A 25,900-nucleotide genomic window follows, 5' to 3' on the forward strand; every position below is an offset into this window, starting at 1 on the left:
CGCATGCATTATATTATAATCACATTATTTTTTTGTGAAATTTTATTAGGCGTATGCACTTAACAACCAGACTGCATCCTCATCTGGGAGAGTGTATCTTTTGTGCATTCTTGTCAGGACAAAACCTCCAATGTTGTGGTTTTGCACCATACATGTGAACATTGTGTTACAGGTTCCCACTAAGAGGACTGGCTTGGGGGAAAGATTCACTAATCATGCACTCACCATTTTATATTTTGGCTTTGTACTTCATGAAATTTTGCATTGTACACTACTAGCAAACCTCTAGCATTTCTTCTCTTGTATAGCTTCATCTCATGTTGAAGCTTTGTGTTCATCCACATGCGCTTATGAGCCATGATTAAGTATGAGAAATGGGTATGTGCTTAACAGGAAACATGCGCTTAATAGATACGTGCACTTAACAACCAAACTCTACGGTATTATATAGTAAGTAGTAACATCATGGACATATACAGTACTTAAAGTTATAGGTAGCAAGCCTGGGACAAAATTTATAATATAATATGTAATATAATAATTGCAATGATGTTAATACTAAAAATGCATGCAGCCATTATTAAAATTTATTATCATTAACATCATTGCAGCCATTTATTGGCCGCCACCTTTGATTTTACAACTTTTTTCATCCAGACTTTTTAAGGCCACACCATTTTTCACAGCTTGGTGTGGATCTACTATGTGATGAAACATATATACCTTTATGGAAAAGTCTTAATGTATCTAATGTCAAATCTAGCATTAAAACTTAGATCAGGACACATGATAGAGTATCATGCAGCCTAGTACAGTGAGTGCGGATGTGTGACAGACATGTGTGTATTTTACAGGAACCAACAAAATCACACATTCATAGCTCAATAGTGTCTGAACAGAATTTAACCAGTTTTTGCTGCAGAAACTCCCTCGGGGTAGGGCACCTCCTATTTTAAATTTGAGTTGAATCTGGACATCCATTACTGAGATATGTGCCTTCAAAGTTTGTGCAATTTTCTTTGTATTTTATTTCATATTTTTTCTTATTTTTGCTCCACTCACTATAACTTGTGCATACTTTAGTCGATTGACTTCAAGTTTGGAGGGCAGTAAGAAAATAATGCAGCACATTTACAGCCCAAGTTTTGTACAGATATAACTAAGACCAATAGAAGTATGTGTGATTAGAAAATTACTAGGCTTGAGTACATTATGCTTTTTAAATTACCTACCGTATAGTAAAAAACTTTGGTGGTAAAAAAAGTGTGACAAAACCCCTCTGCTGAAAAAATTGGTGGAAAAAACTTTGGCGATTGAAATAATATTCGTCAAAGTTTTTTTTACCGTCAATGTTTTTACTGTACAGTACATAAGGATGACAAGGTGTCAACTTATCAGTTAGTAGTGTAGTAAGTGTATAGGTAGCTAGTGTTGTTTTTGTAGCAGTACTTTTGTAGCTACTGATCTAACGACTTGCTAGCAAAGGCGTGCTTTGCTATCTCCTGCGATGCCGAGAGTGACTGTATTTACTTTTTTATTAGCAGAGGTTATTACGTATATCAAAGTATTTGGCCAAATCCATCGCGAGACGATGAACTAGCTGACGTGCAAACGGGAAGCCGGTTGGAAATTCTATCCCACGGAGTGCTTACAACTGTGGGACACATTTTGAAGATCTTTAAAGTCAACTCGATCTTTATTGCATGGTGGTACGAGCTGACCTTCATCTCAAGGTCTAGTTACTTATTCTGCTTGTGTGATCATCTAAAATAATTGGCAAAAGAAGTTTGGCGAATTGAACATTATTTGCCAAATTTGCCAAAGTTTTTTACCACCAAAGTTTTTCACTATACGGTATTATTCTTTCTGGCAATTCTTTTTTTATTCACCTGTTATTCCCAAAATTATTCCCAAATATTCCTGGAGTAATCCTGGAATTGTAAAAGTCAAATGGATATTCTTCTGCAGCTGAAAATATAACCACTTGCAAGCATAAAAACCATATCCAATTAAGGTCAAGATACTCTAATAGAGCAGTCACAACTATACTTGTCTGACTGTCCTATTAGGGTACGTGACTGCTCTATTAGAGTATCTCGATCTTTTTGCCCAATTTTGTGCTAGCAATGATTGTGGATGTTCCTTTCCTTTATTTTACACGAAAAATGTGTGAATTCTAATTAATTATTCTGGAAGATCACCCTATTATTCCGGAATTATTCCTGACCACCGATTATTCCAAAAATTATTCCGGCATAATGTACGCATGCCTAAAGATTGTAAAAACAACTTGTTGTCCCTACAAGGGTAATCCACTTGACGGAATAACTTGAAAATTGGTCTGCAGATAAAGTTGCAAACCTTTTGTGGTTTGCAAGTACTGAGAGTGTTAGTTAAGGATATATAAAGCAAAACGAAATAGGTGAAAAAAGCGTGATTGAGATACTCTGATAGAACAGTCACTGAGAAGTAAAAAGAATGTGTGCAAAAACGTCAGGAAAATTTCTCCAAGTTTCGAACCTGGGACCTCCACACCTATATACCCAAGCCCTTTACCATGCACTCTGCCACTGCTGTCAGTTGCTCGCCTCACTTAATTTCTACCTTATAAATGAAATTTCAGGTTTAGTATGCTAGAATGATAACTCATAGATCTATTCGATATACGTTGCACTGAAGTGCTCAGAAAAAGAATGTGTGCTACAAAGTACTACAAAATCACTACAAAAATTACTACAACCATTATGAAAATAATCTATATCAAGTGTGTTATGCAGCCAAGTACAGCCGGTGCATACTTGTTTTACGGAACCAAGAAAATGCTGTTTTCATATATCCGTAGCTTAATAGTGCTTGAACTAATTAACCGTTTCTGCTGTGGAAACTTCCTCAGGGTATGGCAATTCCCATTCCTAATTTGAGTCAAATCTGCCCAGCTACGTATCATTGGGATATACGGGCCTTCAAATTAAATTTCAGTCATCTTATTTCAATTCTTCATAAACTATACATATATTATAAGCTACACAGTCCCTTCGACAACTTCTGTAGCAAAGGGGAGAAAAGTTGAAAAACCTACTTTTAGTCAGCCTGCCTGCAGTGAACTGAGTGCAGTAGATCCCATATAATGACTGCAATCTTTACTGAACATGCTAGAGCATAGTACATCAGCACAACTGCTACCATTATTCACAATTGAAGAAGTTATGTATATTCTATACACTCACCAAATAGTGTAATAGTTCCCAGGTTGCTCTTAATGATAGGTTGATCATCTAATAGAAAACTACACTGATATGATGACTGGTTATAACTTTTATCCACTGGACCAATTAACAGTACACTATTGATACTACTGTTAACATCTGGATTGGTCAAATCAGGTACCCACAATAATTTATCACCAAGATTATTATTGATATCAGTTGCATTTCTAGTTACATCACTGATAACAGAACCATCCTCAGCTCTACTAATAATCCTCCAGTTTGGCAGTGCGGTGTTAGGCGGAGCTCCAGTAAAACCACAAGGCATTTGTATGGATAAGGGTTGTTTTTCTTTGATAAGACATTCTGTGACATTATTAGGACCTTTATTGATCAATAAGCCTGTAAAGTTAAGGAAGTAAGTTACAGGTACACTACATAGCTATGTATTTATGGCTACTGTTAAAATGGTCTTTAATATACACTGTACCATATTGTTACAACTAAATCAGGATAATTTACTGTCAAATTTTTTTTTGTTACTGGCTGAATTGACGAAATTAAAATGATGAATAATTTTTAACTATGAACATGTAAATGGTTAGCCAATGTTGTCACAGATAATTTTGTTTAATTACTTCCAATGAACTTTTCTGGACCCAAATGGCCCACTATCTGCAATGATTCCCTCACCGCAGGTGATAACTCTAGCTAACACAGGAGTTGAGGAAGAATTGAAGAAGGCCAAAACTACTAAGAAGCATAGTCTGTATCCCAAGTGAGTACAGGGTATGTAGCTGTTACAAGTAACTTAATTATATCATATAACAATACGTGTGTGGCAAAACCCAGCTACACAGCACCATGAGGTGCTGATATTAACTATATAGCCCTGCACTTACAATTCTATACATGGTAACTAATCTACCCAAGTACTTATGAACATACTTGTCTCTGCAGTATTGCATATTCATAATGCTTGGGGAAGAGTGATGTGTATTGCTACATTTATGAGAATCAGTGTTGCAATGGTACATTAGACTTACCAGCCCATTCCCTGTGATTAAATCCTCCAAACATGACTGATTTACTCTAGCCCATGGATATTTCAGTAAACAAGCCAGCTAAAAAAATCTTGAAAAACCAATTTACTCTGTGGTATTCAGATCAATTGAAGTAGCAGCTAGATGTCCATGGAGAATGTTGTCTTGGAACCTGTCAACTTAAGTATTCCACTAATGAAGGAGCTGGCTTGAGAGAATGGCACAGTAAGTGCTTGACGGGCACACATCTGATGATGAGCTTGATGACTTATTATAATATGAGAAATGTCTCAATGATCATGATATGATCATTGTCCAATGTCCATCATAGGCATAGCCAAGGGTGGGCATTTGCCCAACTATCACATTTTCTTGCCCAACCATCACAAATGTTTGTCCAACCATCACAAGTGGCTTAAGGATTCACACAAGGATTCACAGCAGCTCACAAACAACCCTAGTGTAAACATGTACCTCATTTGTTAAACCATGACTTTGAACAAAGGATCAAGAGATAGAGGGTGCATCACGTGATCCATTAGGCGGAAAACCCTTGGAAAGTCCCCATAAGGACACTTCATTTAGATGCATGTGCCACTCTCCTTGGTCTGGTTTAAACTCGAAATTTAAAATGGAGTTGAAACGTATTACTGTATCTCTAAGCCACAGTGCTAGTGATAAGCGTCAGTAGGATTCACTATGGATAGTGTTGGCAGCAAAAGATTTCGCTACAGTGGACTTGTGAAGCATATTTTTTGATAAGGAAAGTGTATACAGCGTATATAGGCTACTGCTGATGACAGAAAATGGGAAAATGCTCTTCTAGATAACAATAATTAATGGAGGTTGCTGGAGCTGGGAACTGAGAAAGGTCGAGTCATTATGAAGTGTCACGTACACCATTTGTACAAGTTGTGGTTTATTTACCAGATTTATGCAAAATATACATTGGCTGCTACAGTATGACGAAGCTTTCTTGCATGCTGATGTTTGTGATAAGACCTATAATAATTCATAAATTTGCACCCCCGGCATTCACTTGGGGCCGTATGGCGTTTAGTTGGAAAGCATAGCATATCATGGTAGTTGGTCTGTAAGCTATACTGCTAGTTGATTGCAGTAAGTATGTGATGAACTGTTCATATTACATTGTTGGTTCTTGTGGTAGGTCCAGCAGTTTAATGTCACGTGATGCTCAGCTATGATGATTGTTGGTGGATGTCTGGCCTAGGAGTTTAATAGAATAGCATATAGCTAGTAAATGTTTGCATGCATGCAAACAGTATTTGTTTACACTATAGTGCAGGTAGCTATAGGCCACACTTTCATATTTTTCTTTGATGATGCCTCACATGAAAGTGAGTGTGTTTCTTGTGCGTGTAGCTACTAAAGTTTAGGTTATGCCCAACCATCAAATATTGGCTGGCTATGCCCCTGATGTCCATACGAGGCAATGTCAAATGATGACCTCAGCCAATACCTTAAATCACTGAAGCTGGTAACTGGTACTTTGTCCCCATCTAAAGGACAAGTGACTACTCCAGGGCTGCTCAGTCAGTGTACACAAATAGCATCTGGTATGGAGCCTAAATTTCAATCGCAACCTAGCTACAAGGAATATCCTTGTTAGTGAATGGAACCAGGTACTTTTGTATGAGCCAGAATTTATATGACTCAGATTACGGGGACATGCCATAGTACCAATCGAATTGAAATGGACAATAATAAGCAAAATGGACAACCAAAGTGAAATTAACAATGATTATACATCATACTTCATATGGACGATGATCATACCTCAGTATGGATGAGTTTATCCTTAGAGAATGAAGAACCTAGCAATGATGAAGAACTTGCTAATAATGAGGAATTCACTGAAGATAAAGAATCTCAGGACTAGGCTGATTATCAGAACAGCAGAATCTCAAAAGCTGGTGCATAGAATTAAGAGCAAATTTGTCTTAGGCTTTTTTTCTTGTTTTACTCTATTGTATAATATTCTTTCAGTGATGATGATATCCATTAGGCATTAAACAGTATACATAACCATTAAATAAATGTAGAGGCTATTTAACACTGATTGTCGGTGTCAATAAACACCACCAAAAACTATTGACATCGACCAAGCAACTCAAACATCATACACACTAGTTGTATGAAGGTAGGTTTTTTTTGGTGAGTTCAAAGGTTGAAGAAAGCAAAGCGACCATCTCAGTGAAGCTGATAGCTTACCAATAACCATAGATATAATCTATGCAAAAACTTATCTTCATACAGACAGTTGAAGACATTAATAGTGTATAATTATGTCAAAGCTATGATTGTCTGACTCAACAGATGATTTTGTTGCTACACTATTGCTAGCTAACTAGCTATACCATTCAGAAGAGCTATCAACAAGGAGGATATGCTGTCTATGGCTACAGATAAATTATGTGAAAGACTCATCTTCATGGGGTATGGTAATGCCATAAACGGCTTGCCACATTCAGGGCTAAAATTGGCACTGCAGTCTGGCAGTGACTGTACACTATAGTAATAGCTACGTAGTGCTAGCTACCTAGTAGAAATCACCACCCTTTGGTCACTTGGTTTGGGCAAAACACTTGAAATTACACTTATACACAGTGTACATTAGCATTGCCGTTAGACTCCTTGCAGTCTGGAGTACTACTGCCGTAAAATATTTCCATTAATTTTGAAAGTGATGAAAATTTGTTGCATTGAAGGTTTATTAGATGAATATTATTTGAAGAAGTTGAAATTTTCTCTATGAATTTTTATATTATATGACAAGTAGCCTCAAGATTTCGAAAAATTTACCAAAGGTTTTGAAAAAAAATAATACTGAGCAGTTAATTGTAAAAAAAAGAATTTAAAAGGAATTTAAAATACTTTCGGCTTTAAATACAATTTTATTTTGGCTTAAAAATTCTATATGTATATGTAGGTATAGTAGTATTATTTGACATGGCTTAAATATTATACTTTCAGCAAACAATGCCATAGTTACTCTTTACACATGGTATGTACAGCCAAGAAAGCTGGCACACCACACTATGTGAATATTGATCAAAAGAAAGAAATTTGACATTTTCATACATGTGTTACAGTAGCTCCACAGTTCCTCTTCAAAACACAACATTTTTTGCTTTAAATGGAACTTCCTGCCAGGTAGTGTAGACAATGCACCAAATTTGATCAAATTCAGTCCAGTTATTCCAGAGATATGGTGGCCAATATTTCAATGTGAGGGGTTTTATTAAAATGCTATCCCACTAGGGACCTGTGAGAAGGCTAAAGCCTGTGAATACAGGGAGTCAGAAACATGTAACTGAAACATGAACAATGCAGAAAAAAATCCCAGACCTAGTGGTGATTTGATCCCCCGCAACATGCAGTCTAGGCATGTGCCAGAGGAATAACAACAGCTGGGATCTGGGATCTCCTCTGCATTCAACCTGTACTTAATCCTTGACTTCTCGCCAGCAAGAGGGTTATTTTAAATGCTATCCCACTAGGATTTACAGGGACCAATAGTCTCCTACTTCCTTTCACACACTTTGCAATATAAAAAGCAAATAAGCAAGTTGATTGTCTTGAAATTTTATATTGATATAGCTAGAGTGAATAAATTTTGCTACGAACCTGATAAACATTCACAATGTTATGGACATTTCTTGGCATGGAACAACTTGAAAATTGGTGTGTACATAATAATAAATTAACCATCATAGCAGTACCTTTTGAGAAATTGCAGTAACTTACAGCTACAGAGTTACAAAGCAAAGTGTGAACTTGCGAGGTTGAGATTGTCTAATAAAACAGTCACCATGCTATCAATTTCTACCTTATTAAAGTTAAAATTTTAATAAATCATCAGTGGTGATTCTAGAGTGTTTTAGAAAAAATTCTAGGTGCATTTGTTTTAAAAGTCCTAAAAATGTACACTCTATTTGAACATTACAATAATATTAACAATAATTTATAAAAAACATGCAGTACAATGTAGTTATAAATTATGTTTTTAGTAATAACCATCATTATATTTGTAGAAATGTGAGTAAAAACTCCAAAGCCAGTTGATGGCTGGCTTTTGGGGCCACATAAAACACTAAAAGCAGTGAAATGAGTTTAAAGCAACCCTTGACAATCACAACTTACTTTTATACTGAACCGTTATAGTTAGGAGTGTACTGCCTAGTTGTTTTTGTGTGGTGTTAAGTTTCATATCATTTTCAGATCAGCAAACTATAATACCCTGCATTTTTCTACCTTAAAATGTTTGAACTTCCAGTGCATGGAATAAATGTTTAATAATGGACAAGTATAAGGAAAATTAGGAATTTAAAGTTTGATTAGGGATCATAGAAAATAAAAGTATTGGATATGGTAGAAACTAAGGGAAATACAGTAGTTTCTCCATAAATCAGGGGCAGATAAGTACTGAGAATGCTTCATTATAAATGTTTATTTGAGTCCAAATAGAGATCTGTGTGTTTAACATGCTGGCTTGTTTGACTCATGTTTCACTACGTTTTCAGCAATCTCTATTCCCAAGTTGTAATTTTTTTTACACTAGTTTGTTTACTTTGTATAAATCCATTTATACAACATCATACAGTAAAGTAGATAGCTAACATCACACAGTATGGTAGTATTGTATATTAGGGATCATGGAAATTCAGATTTTCTTAGCCAAAAAATTCCCCCAAAAACCAGCTTCACAACTCCATCCTGGCACCGTAGCAGTATTGGTTAGACATAACCAAGCCCAAAAGTGCCTTTAGTACAATCCTAAAGACTTCCAATAAATTGTTACAAGTTTTAAAAAAAATTAATGGGGCGAGCCTGAGTAAGCTCCACAAATGGCAATAGTCACTTCGTACGTCCGACCTGTATGTTTGACCATTCCCGAGAGTTTATGTAATGAACACAGAAGCCCCACACTGGTTGTAATTGCTCACGTACGTACAACCATTCCCAACAGTTTACGTAACGAACATAGAAAAAAGTGCCACATGACTTAGAATTTGTCATTTGGCTCACAACTTCTTATCTATAATTGACATGGACAAAGAAGACCGTCTTGGAAGAATGCCAGGAGAGAACGAGACAGGGCGAGGAGGGAATACTGGTTGGTGAATGGTACGTATGTCGCGTTCACGAAAATTTCCTGTACAAAAAAGGCCGTATTTGCACCACATGGTTTGGAATTTGTCACATGGGTTACAATTTCTTATCTACATACACATGGACAAAGAAGATCATCTTAGAAGAAGGCCAGGAGAGAACGAGACAGGGTGAGGATGGCAGCAGAAATGCCAGATGAAGCAGAAGTAAGTAGACACTTTGTAGATGCTATGCACATTTGCAGAAGAGAGCATGCAGTTGGCCAATGAAACTGCAGAAGACAGAGAGATAAGATTAGACGATCAACACCAGCTCATGCATATAGGTCATGGCACCAGTAGCACCAATGCTGCACAGTTTCTGTTTTAATCAACCGAGTGGCATTGAATTTCATGCATTCATTATGTTATTCTGTTCCTTTTAGTATTTCCCTTTCCATGCCGCTTTAGCTTAGACCTTATGCAGCTTAGGCAGTCGCATATGGCCGAGGTGTTGTAATTGTTTTGTTTTGTAACTCCATCAGTATTGATGGTTTCAAAAGAAATGCATATGTGACTGTCTCTGGGAAACCAGGCTTATTGCCCATTTAAAAGTATCAAGAAATGCCAGTTTTAAATATTCAGAGTGTTGTAGTTGGCCAATGGTGGTAGCTACGCATACCAAATTTTTACACGTTTTACAATTTCTACCTTCCAGATCATCCACTGAAGAAGTAGTCAACAACTAAGTTTCCCGCCATTTTAGATAGTTTTTAAACTGAGGTTGACTCTATCAGGCGAGCTCCAAAAAGAGTGGGAGCTGGAAGGTGGGCAAGATGGTGTTCAAAAATTGAAAAGGAACGCGTTGGGATGAATTAGGCCAAGTTATGGGCCATTCAGGGCTCAGAACTGGCTAAAATGAAAGGAAATTTACAGCACAGGTCATTGTCCAATACCATGGAGCTGTATAGCCACACACAGCCATCTCCTGGTGGCCAGAGCTCCAACAAGACCCCAGACCACTCGTACAATTTGCCACTGTGCTTGAAAAAAGCAGATCACTTTACTCTGGTCGACTGTGAAAGTGAAATTTGATAGTGCATTCATTAAGCTTTGTGTTTGTGTGAAAAAATCAAACTTCCTGTCTTGGGCGATAAGACCGGTTTTCGCAGATCTAGTCACATATGTGTAAATTGTAGTGAATTAAATGTGAAGTGTACTAAAAACAGCTAGCAGTGAATACATTTTAATGCTAGCTAGCAAATTTTCAATCTTGCTCAAATTTGCTTTCTGTTTCACTTACAAAACAAAAACACAACATATCTCAACCATGCACACAATATTGTGCAACTCAACTTGCTCAGGCTCGCCCCATGATGTTTTGAACATCTGTATAATTCAATGGAATTTTCTACTGCCTGCCTGCCTGCCTGCCTGCCTGCCTGCCTGCCTGCCTGCCTGCCTGCCTGCCTGCCTGCCTGCCTGCCTGCCTGCCTGCCTGATGCCTTCAAGCAAGCGTAACTCAATAACGGCTAAGGCTATGGGCTTGATTTTTTCACTGTTCAATGTTGCTTCATCCCAAGATGTGCCTTTTGGCATACCGCAGTACATACAATGCACACATCATGGACTTACCTTTGTCCTCCTTTGTGTCCCATTTCTTTTTGCTGACAGCCCAAGGTGTTGATTCACGGTAGCACGATGCATGGCTTCCCTACAGTACGTTTGTAAACAGGAATCATCTGTATTTTCTGGGACAACTGGATTGATCACAGAGACGATCCTTCGTTTGTAATGCTGTATAGCTAACAGGCTGAAAAAAGCTGAAAGTGAAGCATAATGATGGCTACACTTTTGAGGCAGTAATTGATAGTTGGGCGCACACGAATCGTCGTATTTTTGTGTTGACTGGATTGTTGCAGAGGCACTTCTTCTACTGTTTTTCATCTGTAGCACTGTGTAACAGGCTGAACACAGCTGAAAGCGAAGTGTAATGGCCACCGCACTTTTGAAACAGTATTTGATAGCTGGGGCACGCGTCATTCAGACAAAAACATTTATTCTGCATTAGCTGGTGCCATCCTTTCTTTTGATGCGGTATGCATGGGTTCACCAGTCATAATAATGTTACAAAATAAGTAAACAAACAAGTTTAAGGAAAAAGGAATTTTAAGTTCAACTAGGGATCATAGCAAAAAAAAGTAGGGAAACAAGGAAGGTCACCTACACCTGCAGATATACTAGTGAACATTTAATCCCTAATTCAGTCTTGGTCTTGGGATATAGACTGAATTAGGAATTAAATGTTCATTAGCATATCTACAGCTGTAGGTGACCTCCCTTGTTCCCCTACTTTTTTTCTAATTGAACATAAAATTCCAAAATTTCCTTAAACTTGTGATAACAAGAGGTGCTGATGGTTGTGGGTACTCAGGCAGTCTACCTTGAAATCTCAACTACAGCAGATCCAATGCAGAGCATCACACTTTGTAACAAATACATGAACTTGTAACCAACAAGTATAAGAAAAAAATCAGGAATTTTAAATTAGAGTAGGGACAGTGTATAGTGCTGCAATAAAAAGTACTGAAACAAGCTGGATCGGAGTAGTACGTAATGTTCAAATACTGTAAAACAATAAGAAGTGAATATCTCTACTGTGCATCGAGTGTAGCACAGTAGGGATATTCACTTCTTATTGTTTTACAGTATTTGGACATTACGTACTACTCCAATCCAGCTTGTTTCAGTACTTTTTATTGCAGCATTATACACTGTCCCTACTCTAATTTAAAATTCCTAATTTTTCTTATACTTGTTTGTGAACTTTTATTGCAAGTTCATGACCACTAAATAGCCTGCTTTTCACAAAACCAGTCATAATATTTTAAAAGAGTTAATCACAGCACTATTATACTAGATTATGACTCATACAATAACAACTGATCAGTGGGCGTGGCTCTACATAAGCTTGCAGACAATAATGGGCGTGGATTTGTGCATACCTACGGACTGATGAATGGGTGTGGCTACCATATGTCTACAGACAGCAATTTATGTAAGTGGGCATGGATTTGTGCATACCTACACTGATGAATGGGTGTGGCTACTATATGTCTACAGACAGTAATTTACATAAGTGGGCGTGGCCCATGAAAGAAACAGAGCTACACTATGATGTGTAGTAACACGTCCACTTTTAATTTAGCATGTGAAGTCAGACCTGAATAATCTGTAAAGCAGGACCTGGATGACCTGACTCGGTTTAACATTGTTACTAATTAAACTATATTTATTGACATACACATTGCTATATAGTTCGCCGTGAGTTGCTCTCTCTGATCGATATCAACAGCGAGTCATGTATGCATGTGTTTTTGGTGCAACCGGCGACCACTTGTATTCGAATAGTTTGATGAAATATACACTGGTAGATGGAAGCCGTACTGTAGTCTATTAACACTCAGTGGTAGAACCTTGACTGATGGCCATGCATGGTAAAGAAGGATAAAAGGTAAGACAATAGCACAAGCATGGTATGTTTATCAATATACCAAAGATTTTTTCTTAGTGAAATAGAAACGTTTCTGTGAAAGCATTAGGGCTGTAGCTGTAGCCAGTTTTCCGCTACGCTTGACTGAAGGCGTCAGACAGGCAGGCAGGCAGGCAGTAGAAAATTCTGTTGAATTAAAAAAAAAATTTTGTTGCAACTTGACGGAAATGTTTCAGGTCGATCTGAAGAAAATTTTGGGCTTGGTTTTACCCAACCAATACTGTCATGTAGTTTGGAGGAAAAATTGTGGCAAGTTTTTGGGTTATATTATATCACGGATCGTCCCCACACCTTCAATGTCCCTACTATACAGTACTATTGTACTGTATGATACTGCCAAGTGCCAGGAAGGTATTGCGAAGCTGGTTATATTTTGGCCAGAAAATGCACACCTCTGTGATCCGTAATATGCAGTACTACCGTACTGTATGATATTAATAGTGACATGCATTCCCATACATCTATTATGTTTTGCAAAAAAATCTTTATGGATTGGCAAATAGTGGCATAAATGATATTTAATTAATTATTATCCCTTTTACGTCTGAATTTCCCTGCGCACTTTACAAGGCGCCGAATCATGCTGCATAAGCCTCACTGTACACTAAATCATTTGGTTACTATACCTCTATGTAAACACTGTGGACTAATGATCTTGACTAGGTTGTTTTGTTTATGTAAATAAAACCACAAAGTAATTATAAGACAACAAAACTACAAAATATGCTAAAAGCAGCCTTGAGAAACAGGTGTCCACTAATAAACTATCTACAAATAAGTGTTACAATGTATGAAACTACAGTACTTTATATTGTTTCCTTACTAAATCATCATCTTCATGGCTAGTTTCTTTGAGTTTTATCACAAATCCAGTGTCACGCATGCGTATATGCACACAATTGAATTATGCCACACGTCTGAAAAACCATCATCAGCTATTTGCTGGTTGTCTTAGCCTATCTATAATGATATATCTTTGTTCAAAACATTACTATTAACTCAAATATAAATGAAATAGCCCTATTTTTGAGAGAAAAGTTTTACCGGGTTATGTAATAAACCCACAATAGTGCGCAAACTATCTGGTTATCCCAGAAACAGGACCTCTGTGGACGTACCCACTTCAGGGTTAGCGCATCGTACTATGAAACACACAATAGAAGCACTAGCATGTTGGAATTGCACTCAGCGCGTGTTTTATATTGTCGTGCCAGAAAAATCCGGTTACAGCCATGAAAGGGTTTTAATGGCAGTCATTTAAATTTCTGACAAGCCCTAGCTAGTCTTACAAGATGTGTGCATAGCAGAGTGGCCATGAACCTGATGGCCATATTTGCCTGTGAAGGAGAAATCCATAGCTTTTGTGTACAGGCTAAATGTCTTTCTATACTTCATATATGTAGTAACTGCATACAAGTTTTGAGGGTACCCAAATTACCACCTGAGCACATTATAATACTAAAAGTAGACATGATTCTTATTAGCAAAAATAACACGACTTCACATCAAATAATACTAGTTACACTTTTTGTAGCTGCAATTGTATAAACTCTTTGAATTAAACCTTTAGGAAGAGTCCTCCCCACATTGGCTTTCTGCACTTCACAGAACAATTCACAGTCTGTTTTGGTGTGAATATTTTCTGATATATCCCAGGGGGAAAAAGAAAAAGGAAACGTACACTAATGGAATCAACAACCACTTTCTCATAGCTTTGGTTGCATTCAACAATCAAAGTTACGAGAAATTGTGTACTATTGAGTTCCATTCTTCTCCTCCTCTAACCAGGTATATGCACAAACACTTAATGGAATTCATAGAATATGATTAAGAAAAGATGAAGGTAGTTATAAAATAGCCCAGAATGTGTAACAAGAGTTCAATTGAGATGATTTAACAGAATAACTATTTTGAATGAAAAAATACGTACTATGAGATTAAAAACAACAACAAAAAAAACCAATAAAAACAAACAATCACCTTGTCTGTATCAATTAGCAAATTAGGTACTAATAACAATGGACAATATCTGCAATGATGATGGGTGATGTCATAATTGATAAAAGGCCTTGATATAGTAGGGGCTTCAGAGAATTTGGTACAGCCATGGAAATGCATATTGTTTGCAGTTTTTTACACATGAAATCAGGAGATGATAAAGGTAAGAAGTTGCAAATGTATTGTGATAATTCTAAATGGGTTCCAACAATGAAAGCACACTGAAATTCTCAACTGTGTATATTGCATTATATTCTATATGTCTCCTGTTTAAATGCTATCATAATAAAATTAATGCTACCATCCCAGTACAAAGTCCCTACAATAGCATGGCTTTTGTGCTTATCAAAAAATATCATTGCAGATGTTGCCCATTGATGATGGAAATGTTAATGATGTACATGCTTGAATTCCATATTAATTTTTAGCATGGAGTTCGCAATAATTAAACATAAAAAAATGTACACAAAGAAGTGCAGACAAAATATTGAATTGATTCATAGACGTCCAAATAAACATTCCTCTTTAGGCTTGAAATTAATTTGCTCACAAGCATGGATATGGACAGACACAAAGAGACACGTACACGTAATCACAAGGTTTTTCCTGAACTGATTACGGTATATACAGGGTACATGACAAGCTTGGGCTTGAAGATATAAAAGTAATTGATATACTAACCAAAACAGCTGAGCTGTGAAAAAACAATGTGGCCCTTAAAAGAATTCCTGCATGTTGTGAAAAGATATGGTATCAATAGTGGCAGCCAAGAAATGTCTAGTGATATTTATGTCGTTAACATTAATAATGCTGCACTTATTCTTGGTAGAACAAGTACACAAAAAATTAGGAATTTTCAACTAGAGTAGGCATAGGCGGTGGAGATGGGGGGCAGGGGGGCCATGGCATAACAGAAATGCACAGTAGGGATATAACACTTCTTATTGTTTTACTGTGATTTAATATCATGGACTATTCTAACTTGTTTCAGTACTTTTCATCGATGTGCTATGGTCCCTACTCTAGTTGAAAATTCCTAATTTTTGTGTACTTGTTTGTTAATTTTGCAAATAATGATTGTAACTGGTGAACCCATGCATGCCACTTCTAAAATGGTACCACGCACCCCAGCTACATCAATTATCGTCTGAAAAGTGAAGTACCCATTACGTTTCGTTAATTGTCAGCTATATTCAACCTGTTATGCAGCATTTCAAATCAAGAACTGTTCGAAAGGCACCTCTACAATCCTCACAGAAATGGCACCGTGCGTGCCTCAGTTATATCAATTATCATCTGACAGGTGAAGTATCCATTATGTTTTGTTGTCGGCTATGTTCAACCCATTACACAGCAGTACAAATCAAGAACTGTTTGAATAGTACCTCTGCAATCAAAATAGCCACTATGAAAAATACGGACTATTTCCGTTACGAAGGGGAAGCCATCATGTGCTACCACCAAATCACTGTCAGCAAAGATGAATGGGACACAAAGGAGGACACTGGTAAGTCCATGAAGAATGCATTGTACGTACTGCGGTATGCCAAAAGGCACCTCTTGGGACAAAGCGACGTTGAACAGTGAAAAAATCAAGCCCATAGCTTTAGTTGTTACCAAGTTATGCTTGTCTGAAGGAATCAGTGAGTTACTAAGTCAGTAGAAAATTCCATTAAATAATTTTTAAAAAAACTCCATAGCAACTTGTTGAAACATTTTGGGTCGATCTGAAAGCTTGTTTGGGCTTAGATTTACCTAGCCAATACTGCCTCATAATCATCAGGGAAAATTGAGGCTGCTTTTTGGGTTATGTTATTTTGTGGGCCATGCCTACTCTTTTGTGGTCCTTACTATACAGTACTATTGTACCGTATGATATCACATCTTTTCACATCAGCAATCTGTAAAGGCTACACCCTGTTTTACAGCTCAACCATTTAGAGCTAGTTGCATCAGACAGTATGGTAGTACTGTTTAGAATGGTTCTTCCTTAAAAATGAATGGTACAGGCAGCCTACGTGACTACAGTTGCATGGCTAGAGGCCAAACAAAAGAGTGCATGCCACGTGCAGCCTTTCTGATTCCGATAAGTGTCTGTTCTCTAGCTGCACTCTGCCTTTCCTTTTATCTTTGATTACATGGTCGTCTTCTTCTTCATGCAACAAAACTATACAAAGGTGTTAATATTCCATATTGACACTTTGCATATTTGGATGCCACAAAACTATTTGAAGTGTTTAAACTACACTGTAAGAGAGAAAAAATAGTATTTATTTATTTAATTAATTATTACTGGACAGGCAGCAGAGCTGCTGTGCCCAGGAGTAGAGATACCTGTAGCTGCACTTGTTACTTGTTTTGCCAGTAGTAAAACAATCCATTTGTGACCACACCCTTAACAATCAGAACACATCCTTACCATGCCTCTTGTGATGCCCCTTACTGACCTAGCTGCAATCAGCTGCAGTTTTGCTATAGAAGCACTGAAACATGTCTCTTAATCTATTGCCTAGTTTGCTTGAGGTAAGCAACAAAATCATGATGCATTAATGAAGCAGTCATACCCACACATACATACTAGTGTATTTAAACATTATTATTTTAATCACGAAGTAGGATTCCAGTGATAAAAATAGTGATAAGGATGATGGTAGCTATTACACCTATGTGGGAAAATCCTTTGAACATTCCCATGTAGAGATTTTCCCACACAGATATATAGTGTAATGCTACTATTATCGCATTTTGCTTTTTATTGTTGGAACCCTACTGTACTTTATTTTAAATTAATAAATATCATTGATTGTACTAGTATTATTTTATCAAAATTAGCTGGACTTAAATGACCTATGGTGATGAAGGACAAAACAATTAGTATAATATAATACAGGTAGTCTAATAAATCTATGAATGGACATAATTATATCTTATGCTTTAATAAGCATGGGTAAGGTGGATGCATACTAGCATAGCCTCTACATAGCCAATAGGGATGGGCAATTATCATGATAATCGAGATTATTTTATTGGCAATAGTCGGCATTGTGTATTTTTCATTGACTAGTGATATTCAAAACCGGCAATTATCATGCAATAATCGTGATAGTCAGAGAAATATTTGTAAATTTTCGATGTAATTCTACCACTTAATTAACAACTCATAATGTGTTTAGTGTTTTTCATTACAAGAGTTGAGTGGACAATAACTGTGATAATCGTGATATTTGTTCATGACAATAATCGTATAGCAAAATATCAATATCACCCATCACTAATAACCGACATACTGTATAGTATCACATGGCATGCACAAGCTGGAGTGCTTTTCTATGTTACATGTATTTGCCTGTATCACACTGTTAAAATTATGTGCATTGCCATTAATTTTGATATCAAGTGAGTAATGTCATTTTGGTGCAACACCCATGTTTACAGGATATACACAAGTTGATAACATTTTGATACTCATTGAGATACTCAAATAGACTGTGTATAAAGCCACACTAGTTGTATGGCTGTTAACAGAAGCCAAGAAAGTATCACTTAAGCATTACACACACACTATATATAATATTATTACCTAATCTGTCCATAAGACAGGTCTATAAAAGGCTTAGCCAGTACAAGGGTGCTTCCCTAAGATACCAAGTGTATGCAGACACATGGCTGGTAAGGTAATAAAAAACTGAAGTTGAAATGTAATATTATATATATCACAGGTAGCTAGAGTACAATGATAAGAGAGAAGTGACGCATCAAAAAGAGCAAAGAGCACTCCACTTTTGTTGAAATAATGAATACCAACATATGTATTACCAATAGTGGCCTACAGCATGCTGTCTCCTTCATGTACGTACCTGTGGACAAGTTGATCACATTAAATTACATTTCTATATAATTCAGTATTCATTGCATATAGTGTAATATTTTATATTTAGCCAGCAACTGAAATTATACTGGCAAGTAGCTAAAGGTGTAGCTTGCCTCCATAAGATCACTATAATATTGTCTTGCATCTATAATGATTGACTAGTACAAGAAGTAGCTACATCCAGCAGCTATAAAATTTAATAGTGAGTCATGTTTGGGTCATGCATACGTATGTGTAAATATGTTTGTTTATACTCTATGTTGTAGCACTGATAGTTGGAGCCACTAAATTACAGTACCACAGGAGCTCATAAACACCACAAGTTCAAATCTATCTATATCTGAGACCACTAATTATATTCATACAGGTACAACGCCTAGGGTGTGTTTATAATTTATAAACAACCTATTAATAATTTTATCACTAATTACATTATTTACTAATTGCTCATAGACCATTTCCCATAAGATTAATATTCTTAATAATGTTTGACCAACCTACATCTCATGTGTCTGAGTAGTGTTATTTATTAGCTATTAGTCACTATCCCACTAAGGACCTGCAAAGAAGGCCTGTGTCAGAAACATGTTTCTAAAACCGGCAGCTATTGAATGCAGAAAAAAAACAAAACAGAGCAGGTGGTAGTCTCGCGTGGCCAGACCGCTTTTTTCCGTATATTGGGTGGGAAAAAAGGGTCTGGTGCAACTCCAATAGCTGTTTACTTCTGAGCCGTCCCAACAATCTGGGGATGCTAATTGAATAACATTGGTCACAAAGGAGGTGCCATGACGTCAGTAAAACTATGAATTATTCCTACACTCCTGCTCCGGTTGTCAGTCTTGTTACACGATGAGGATTAACTTTCAAGACGCTATAAAAGAGACATCGGAGCAAATTAAGATTCGTTTAAAGGATAAACAGATCTCTAGTTAACTTACTGACGTCATGGCACCTCCTTTGTGACCAATGTTATTCAATTAGCGTCCCCGGAATGTGGGGACGGCTCAGAAGTAAACAGCTATTGGAGTTGCACCAGACCCTTTTTTCCCCACCCAATATACGGAAAAAAGCGGTCTGGCCATGCGAGACTAAGCAGGTGGTGATTTGATCCACACAGCTTGCAGACTAGGCAAGTGCCTGAGCAGCCACACAGTCTTCATTCAACCTGCTGCGGTATATATACATCAAGACTTCAGTCTGGTGTAAATTTGACTGCGACTAGATAATTAGACCACCAACACGCTTAGCTGTAGCTAGCTGAGTGTACGCAGCCAGGATGGATGCCAGACTTAATCACATGCAACAGCTCAGCACTCTGCTGAGAGTTTGTAAAAATCAGAGTAGCTACCTTTAACACACATCATAATTTTATACTAAAGTACGGTGTAAAACGACATAAAACGAATATTAGCTAAGTGCTGGAGCAAGACCGGTTACCAGAGTGCACATCACCTCGTAGCTAACTATATATTATTTTAATTTTATTATTAGCACTTTACAGTGACCAGCACTGAAGGTCTGACAGCAACACATGATACGTAGCAATAGCTCCATACCTGCTGAGGTAGAGTAAAGTAGAACGACGACAAAGAGCACAAACATCATGATGAATGGCGCTTTCTTCAATCTGCTAGCCAATGTATCCACAGACTTCAACTCGGGCTTGCTTCAACTTGAACTCGGCTAGTAAGGTCCGGATCCTGATTGTGTGCGGAAAGGTATCCGGAATAGGAACGGACAACGGACAACGGAGGCTAAGCCGGTGTCGAAATTTCATCAGTCATGACCTGTGACTAAGACTCCCCGCTAGGACTAGTAAGAGCCTGAGTGGGTGAACGATGTGCCCTAGCCAAGGACACGACTTAGTGACGAGAATCAGCGAGGTGGCGAGGAATATTTTGTCCTTTTCGACTGTGGGTTTGAAATTTTCGTCCTTGATGGTTGATGTGGCATAAATTTTTGTAATGGCCTTTTTTGCAATTGTTATTCATCAAGGAGGCAGCACACGCCCTGCACACCGTACATCATAAACACACACACACATATACAGTAATTACTTAAATATGTACGAACTAACAGGGTCCGCAATCCGAAAAATCAACTTTCACAAATCGATCCCCCTACCATTGTGGGATGTTCATTGTAGTATCCCATTGCTAGATCCACCATGAAACCGGAGGCACGGTAGTTGCCTTCACAGAACTATCGATTTTAGTATTTCGTGAGATGCAAAAATTATTTTTTAAATTTCGGGTTCCACACAAAGAACAGGATAGAACTTGCTGCTTAGCTAGATATTATCTAGAGTTAATGTAGTTAAAAAGTACGCACAGTAATAAGCAAATGATTCACTGGGTTACCGGTACAGGGTTGCTTTCTCTCAAAAATCAGAAAACGAAACACGAATTTTCGAATTCAAACTGCCCTACCAGCCAAGACAAGAAAAGCCAACTCTTCCTCATAGTGATGTGATAAGGTTGGATGCATAGTCTGTCTATGCTGTTAGTTTGGAAAGGATCTGAGACTTCTCACCATCTGGGTGAAGAACGTCAAAATTTTCGTGCGTCATTTCAAGGGATTCTCTCAATGGTACCAAAATGCTTTCCGGTACTTCTGATGCCACACTGGTCACTTAATTTTGTTTAGAATGATGATAAATGATGGTTCAAAACGTTTGGTAGTAGTAGTAGTTGGTGTTTCTGTGATTTCATATGATGCAGTATACCAGGAGCTCCACCCAGCTCGGATAAAAAAAATGAAAAATTTTGTGCATTTTTCGGTTTGTTTTGGGATGTTTTGCAGCATAATGGTGATGTAGGGTGATCTAGTGAAGATTTGAAGCTGCTGTGGAGCGTTAGAGGTGAAGTCAAATTTGGACGATTTTGCTGCCTCCCTTGATGCATAGCTTAGAACGAGGCGTGGAAGCTGTGGATGAAATAACAATTGACAACCGCTGTTACCAAACGTTCAGGGACATCTTTTGCCATAGTTATAGTCTATAATTGATGATTGTTGTGGCTGCAAAAGCGCTGGAAATGGGTAGAATTCGCAACACAATTCTTTGATGCTGCAAAAAATTTTGAAGCTCGTCACCCAGATGGTGAGAAGTCTCAGATCTTTTCCAAACTAACAGCATAGACAGACTATGCACCCAACCGTATCGAAACACTATGAGGAAAAGTTGGCTTCTCTTGCCCTGGGTGGTAGGGCAGTTTGAATTCGAAACTTCGTATTTCTTGTCCGGTTTTTTCAAAGAAAGCAACCCTGTGCCGGGCACCCAGCAAACCATTTACTTATTTCTGTGCGTAGTTTTCAACTACAACAACTCTGGATACGATTTGGCTAAGTAGCAAGTTTCATCCGGTCCTTTGTGTGGAGCACGAAATTTTAAAAATAAATCTTGCATCTTGTGAGATACTGAAAATGATATTTCTGTGAAGACAACAATCGTGCCTCCGGTTTCATGGTGGATCAAGCATTGGGATACTACAATGAACATCCCACAATGGTAGGGGGATTGATTTGTAGAAGTTGATTTTTCGGATTGCGGACCCTAACTAACATCACTAAAATGGTCTTATTAAATAAATTATAAACTATTTCGAAATTGAGTAAACGTTTTTGGGTTATATAAGGCTGTTGGCAGAGCATTCCACAAGGTGGTTCCACGATAGTAGAACTGCGTTTTCCATAATTAGTGTTTGTTTGGCCTTGTGTTTTAGCCTTGATTTGTGACTTTGAGTAGATTTACCTAAAGTGAATACCTGTGTATGTGTGTCACCATAGGAAATGGAGAGACAATGATAAGAACTTATATTCTTGAACTTAATTTAGCCGTACAATGCAAACATATGTATACCGGGTATTTGATGAAGAGTACATAATGAAGCTACAGTATAATGTACTCTTGACATTATCTATAATGGTCAAAACAACCAATTCCGCTTTCTTGGGTCATTCGGCCGCATTAGTAAGTGACTATCCAACTACTGATCATGATAGGTGTTTAGCCCAAGCAAACTTGATTAGCTATTTTGTTTCTCATCCCTGCCTGCAATACTTTTCACCTTACTGCCTCAAATTTTATCATTGCTACTTGTCTCATGTGTAGCTGAGGGAGTAGTTTACAAAAGGGATCTCCAATGGCAGCACTATAACTACCAACACAGTTACATGTACTAGATGTGAGGGCCTGGGGACACAGTTGCCATGTGGCCACTCAATGGTTTACAACTTGTTGCTGTAGACCTTCAGTGCTGGTCACTGTAAAGTGTTAATAATAATAACTCAACAGTTTGTCATAATCATTTCATCATGTGGAATATGATTATGGAATAGTAAATCAGTTACTGTATAGAGGGGAACTTTGGCAATTTGCTACAAATTCACCACAGTTTAAACCACCAAGTATGTATACTTTTAGCACCTGAGATTAGCATTTTTATAGCTAAAAGATTGAGCTTGAATTTGCCAAAGGTTTTTAATTTATTTTGTGAAATGCAATTTATCTGGTTAGTTACCATAGTTTATCCCCACCAATGTTTCCCTTTATACGGTATATTTGCAAAACCCTGACAGCTACCTAGTAGGTCTACACATTATTTTTCATGAAATTCAGGCCAGAAAGTCTACCTATTCCCATGAGCAAATAACTGCAAACTAGCAGTACAAGCTAATACCTCAGGTTTCCACAATGTCAATTGTTCTCTACATCTCCCAAAACTCCATTCAATGTTCTGTTTTATTTCCTAACAATAAGAAGTCCACATGGATATTTTTAATGGTTGGACAACTAGGCCATACTTGACCACTCTATTAGAGTATTCAATCTCTTAAAAACAACTTATAAGAAGGCCCATGTTCCCTTTGTAGACACTTCCCTGAGAGATGAATATTTACATTAATAAATTTTTATGCTGTAGTGCATGCTGTGTCACTAACTTCTTTCCTGTGCCAAACTAATTTGTGTGTTAGGTTCCTCATGCAAACTTAGAAAAGGAGGGTTTCCTGAATCCATGCACTGGAAAACCCCTCCCTATTATGCTCCTGTAGCTACTCTATTGTGGTGCTGAGAAGACTGACCATAATTAATTCAGCACAGAAAACCTCTCTTGTTTCTTGTTCAAAAAGCATGATATTAAAAATGCTCCAAATCACAGCAACATTAGTCTATAGTTATCTGTTACTTAAAAGGTTAGCTAAGGTCTTGTAAAAGCTATAATAGTTTTGAGCATTTTTTGCTCAAAACTGCACTAGGTACCTTTTACTACTTACAGTAGGTACCTATAATTTCCTACTACAGTTGTGCTGACATGTAAAATGTGTGGAAAAGGTACCTTTTTTGCAAATCCGGTCACTAGAAGATGAATAACTATATACATATATAGCTATTATTGTATGAGGCTACAAAAGAGTTAGAACAAATAAAGGGCTTGGGCTATAATACTGAAAACTTATGAAGCCTGACACAATCACACAACCTGTGTTACCCTCCTTATGAAGTTTAAATTCTGGGAATAAGAAAACAGGTTGTCAAGCCTCAGAAAACAAATCATGAGACATTTACTGATTAAGCTTAATAGTAACAGACTTGAGTGCCACATCCATACCTTTATTTGACATGTTGTGTCAAATTATGGTATCATTCCAATAGTCCTAGTGCTGTTTCCATAATACCCACCACTATATAAACACAGTTATTATTTTAGATATTTAACATAGTCCATGTATGTACATGTTTTGTATGTCAGCGATATTGAAAACCAATATGTACACGTGGATAGTTTATTCATAGGCACTGTGATATTCAATACATGTGCATAGCTTATTCACAGCCTCATTGAATATTATATTTCATGCTTTTCAAGTCTGTAAAGGGAAATGTGTAACTATATCTACTGGTACACTAATTCCTGTTCAGTGTGTTACTATAGTTTTCTTAGAAACACATCTACTGAAGTGTAAATGCTCTATGTATGATATGTAGCATCTAAATAACCTCCTACATATGTAGGTTAAAATGTACATACTTACACTAATAACCATCAAAAATGCCCTAATCTGGCTCAGGCATTTTCTTCCAAATAGAATCTAAAATGTACACATCAACAAAATATCTTGTGTATCATAGAGTCCTATATCCATTCAAGAAAGAAGTCCTAGAAAAAGTTAAATTCTAAATTAAACTTCTTAATTGCCAAGATCCACTGTACTTTCCATTGATAGTGGTAACAGTGCTCATTTCATGATCAAACCTTATTATATTTATGCACTATATAGTTTTGTAAACAAGTCAAGGTAGGATACACACTGATGCAACAACCGACATTTTTTGCTTGCTGGCTACATCTGATAACACCTGTGTCATGTATCAAGCCATCCATCTGGTAATAGCTCTTTATTAAGCAAAATAATCTTTTTGGTATACAATTTAGTGTATATATCTAGTAATTTTTACACTGATAGCTCCATGTACGCATGTAGAAACACTTCTATGATATCACACTGAATATAATCTGTCACTTATGGATTTCCTTGCTTCCATGAATGATCCGTGATTACCAAAATTTATGTTTATTATTTGTTAAGATTATTATCATGCACCAGTAGCATGTGAATGGAGGAATTTAAAACATGTGATAGGAAATATAGTTGGTTTAGTATCACATGTGAGCAGAGATTGTTAATTCATATTTATCTAAAAGGTATATATCCTATTTCAGTAATTGATGTACTGATGTCATGAGTACATCAACTAAGTAATGAAACATGCCATCATTGACATCATATGACATCACATCACACATGGCAACACTAATGGTGGATATTAAGTGCTCATTATATGTGTCCTTTTACAGCACACATGCAAATAGATGTGTGATAACTGTGTGGATACTACCACAAGTACAATACTATTTGTGTGATTAACGTTTGCATATAGCATAATATTTATTTATTTATTATCTAATTCATCCAAATAGGAAGGGGTGGTACCAAAAGGCTAGGCCTGCACAGGGGTGCTTCCCCTATTATGTACTAGAAAAATCTTCAAGTGACAATTTTTAAGAAAACATTCAGGGACCTAGATTGGACCTGTCACAGAAATTTTGTAGATTTGA

The 25,900-nt window shown here is 37.1% G+C and overlaps 1 protein-coding gene across 2 annotated transcripts in view; it reads right to left on the bottom strand.

Annotated features, from left to right (window-relative positions):
* The window catches only part of LOC136260228 (uncharacterized), a 39,102-nt gene extending 18,454 nt beyond the window's left edge, over positions 1 to 20,648 (bottom strand). Inside the window, exons 1-2 of one of the 2 annotated variants that reach the window (XM_066053905.1) lie at positions 20,339 to 20,648; positions 3,228 to 3,608 (exon numbers count right to left, since the gene is read on the bottom strand). In XM_066053905.1, the coding sequence (XP_065909977.1) occupies positions 3,228 to 3,608; positions 20,339 to 20,387 (430 nt within the window). In that variant the 5' untranslated portion in view covers positions 20,388 to 20,648. The remainder of the gene's footprint in view (positions 1 to 3,227; positions 3,609 to 20,338) is intronic. The other variant, XM_066053896.1, reaches the window with a different exon arrangement.
* Between the last annotated feature and the right edge of the window lie 5,252 nt (positions 20,649 to 25,900).

The sequence above is a fragment of the Dysidea avara genome, chromosome 1 (assembly GCF_963678975.1).
Source record: "Dysidea avara chromosome 1, odDysAvar1.4, whole genome shotgun sequence".
Classification (NCBI taxonomy): Eukaryota; Metazoa; Porifera; class Demospongiae; order Dictyoceratida; family Dysideidae; genus Dysidea; species Dysidea avara.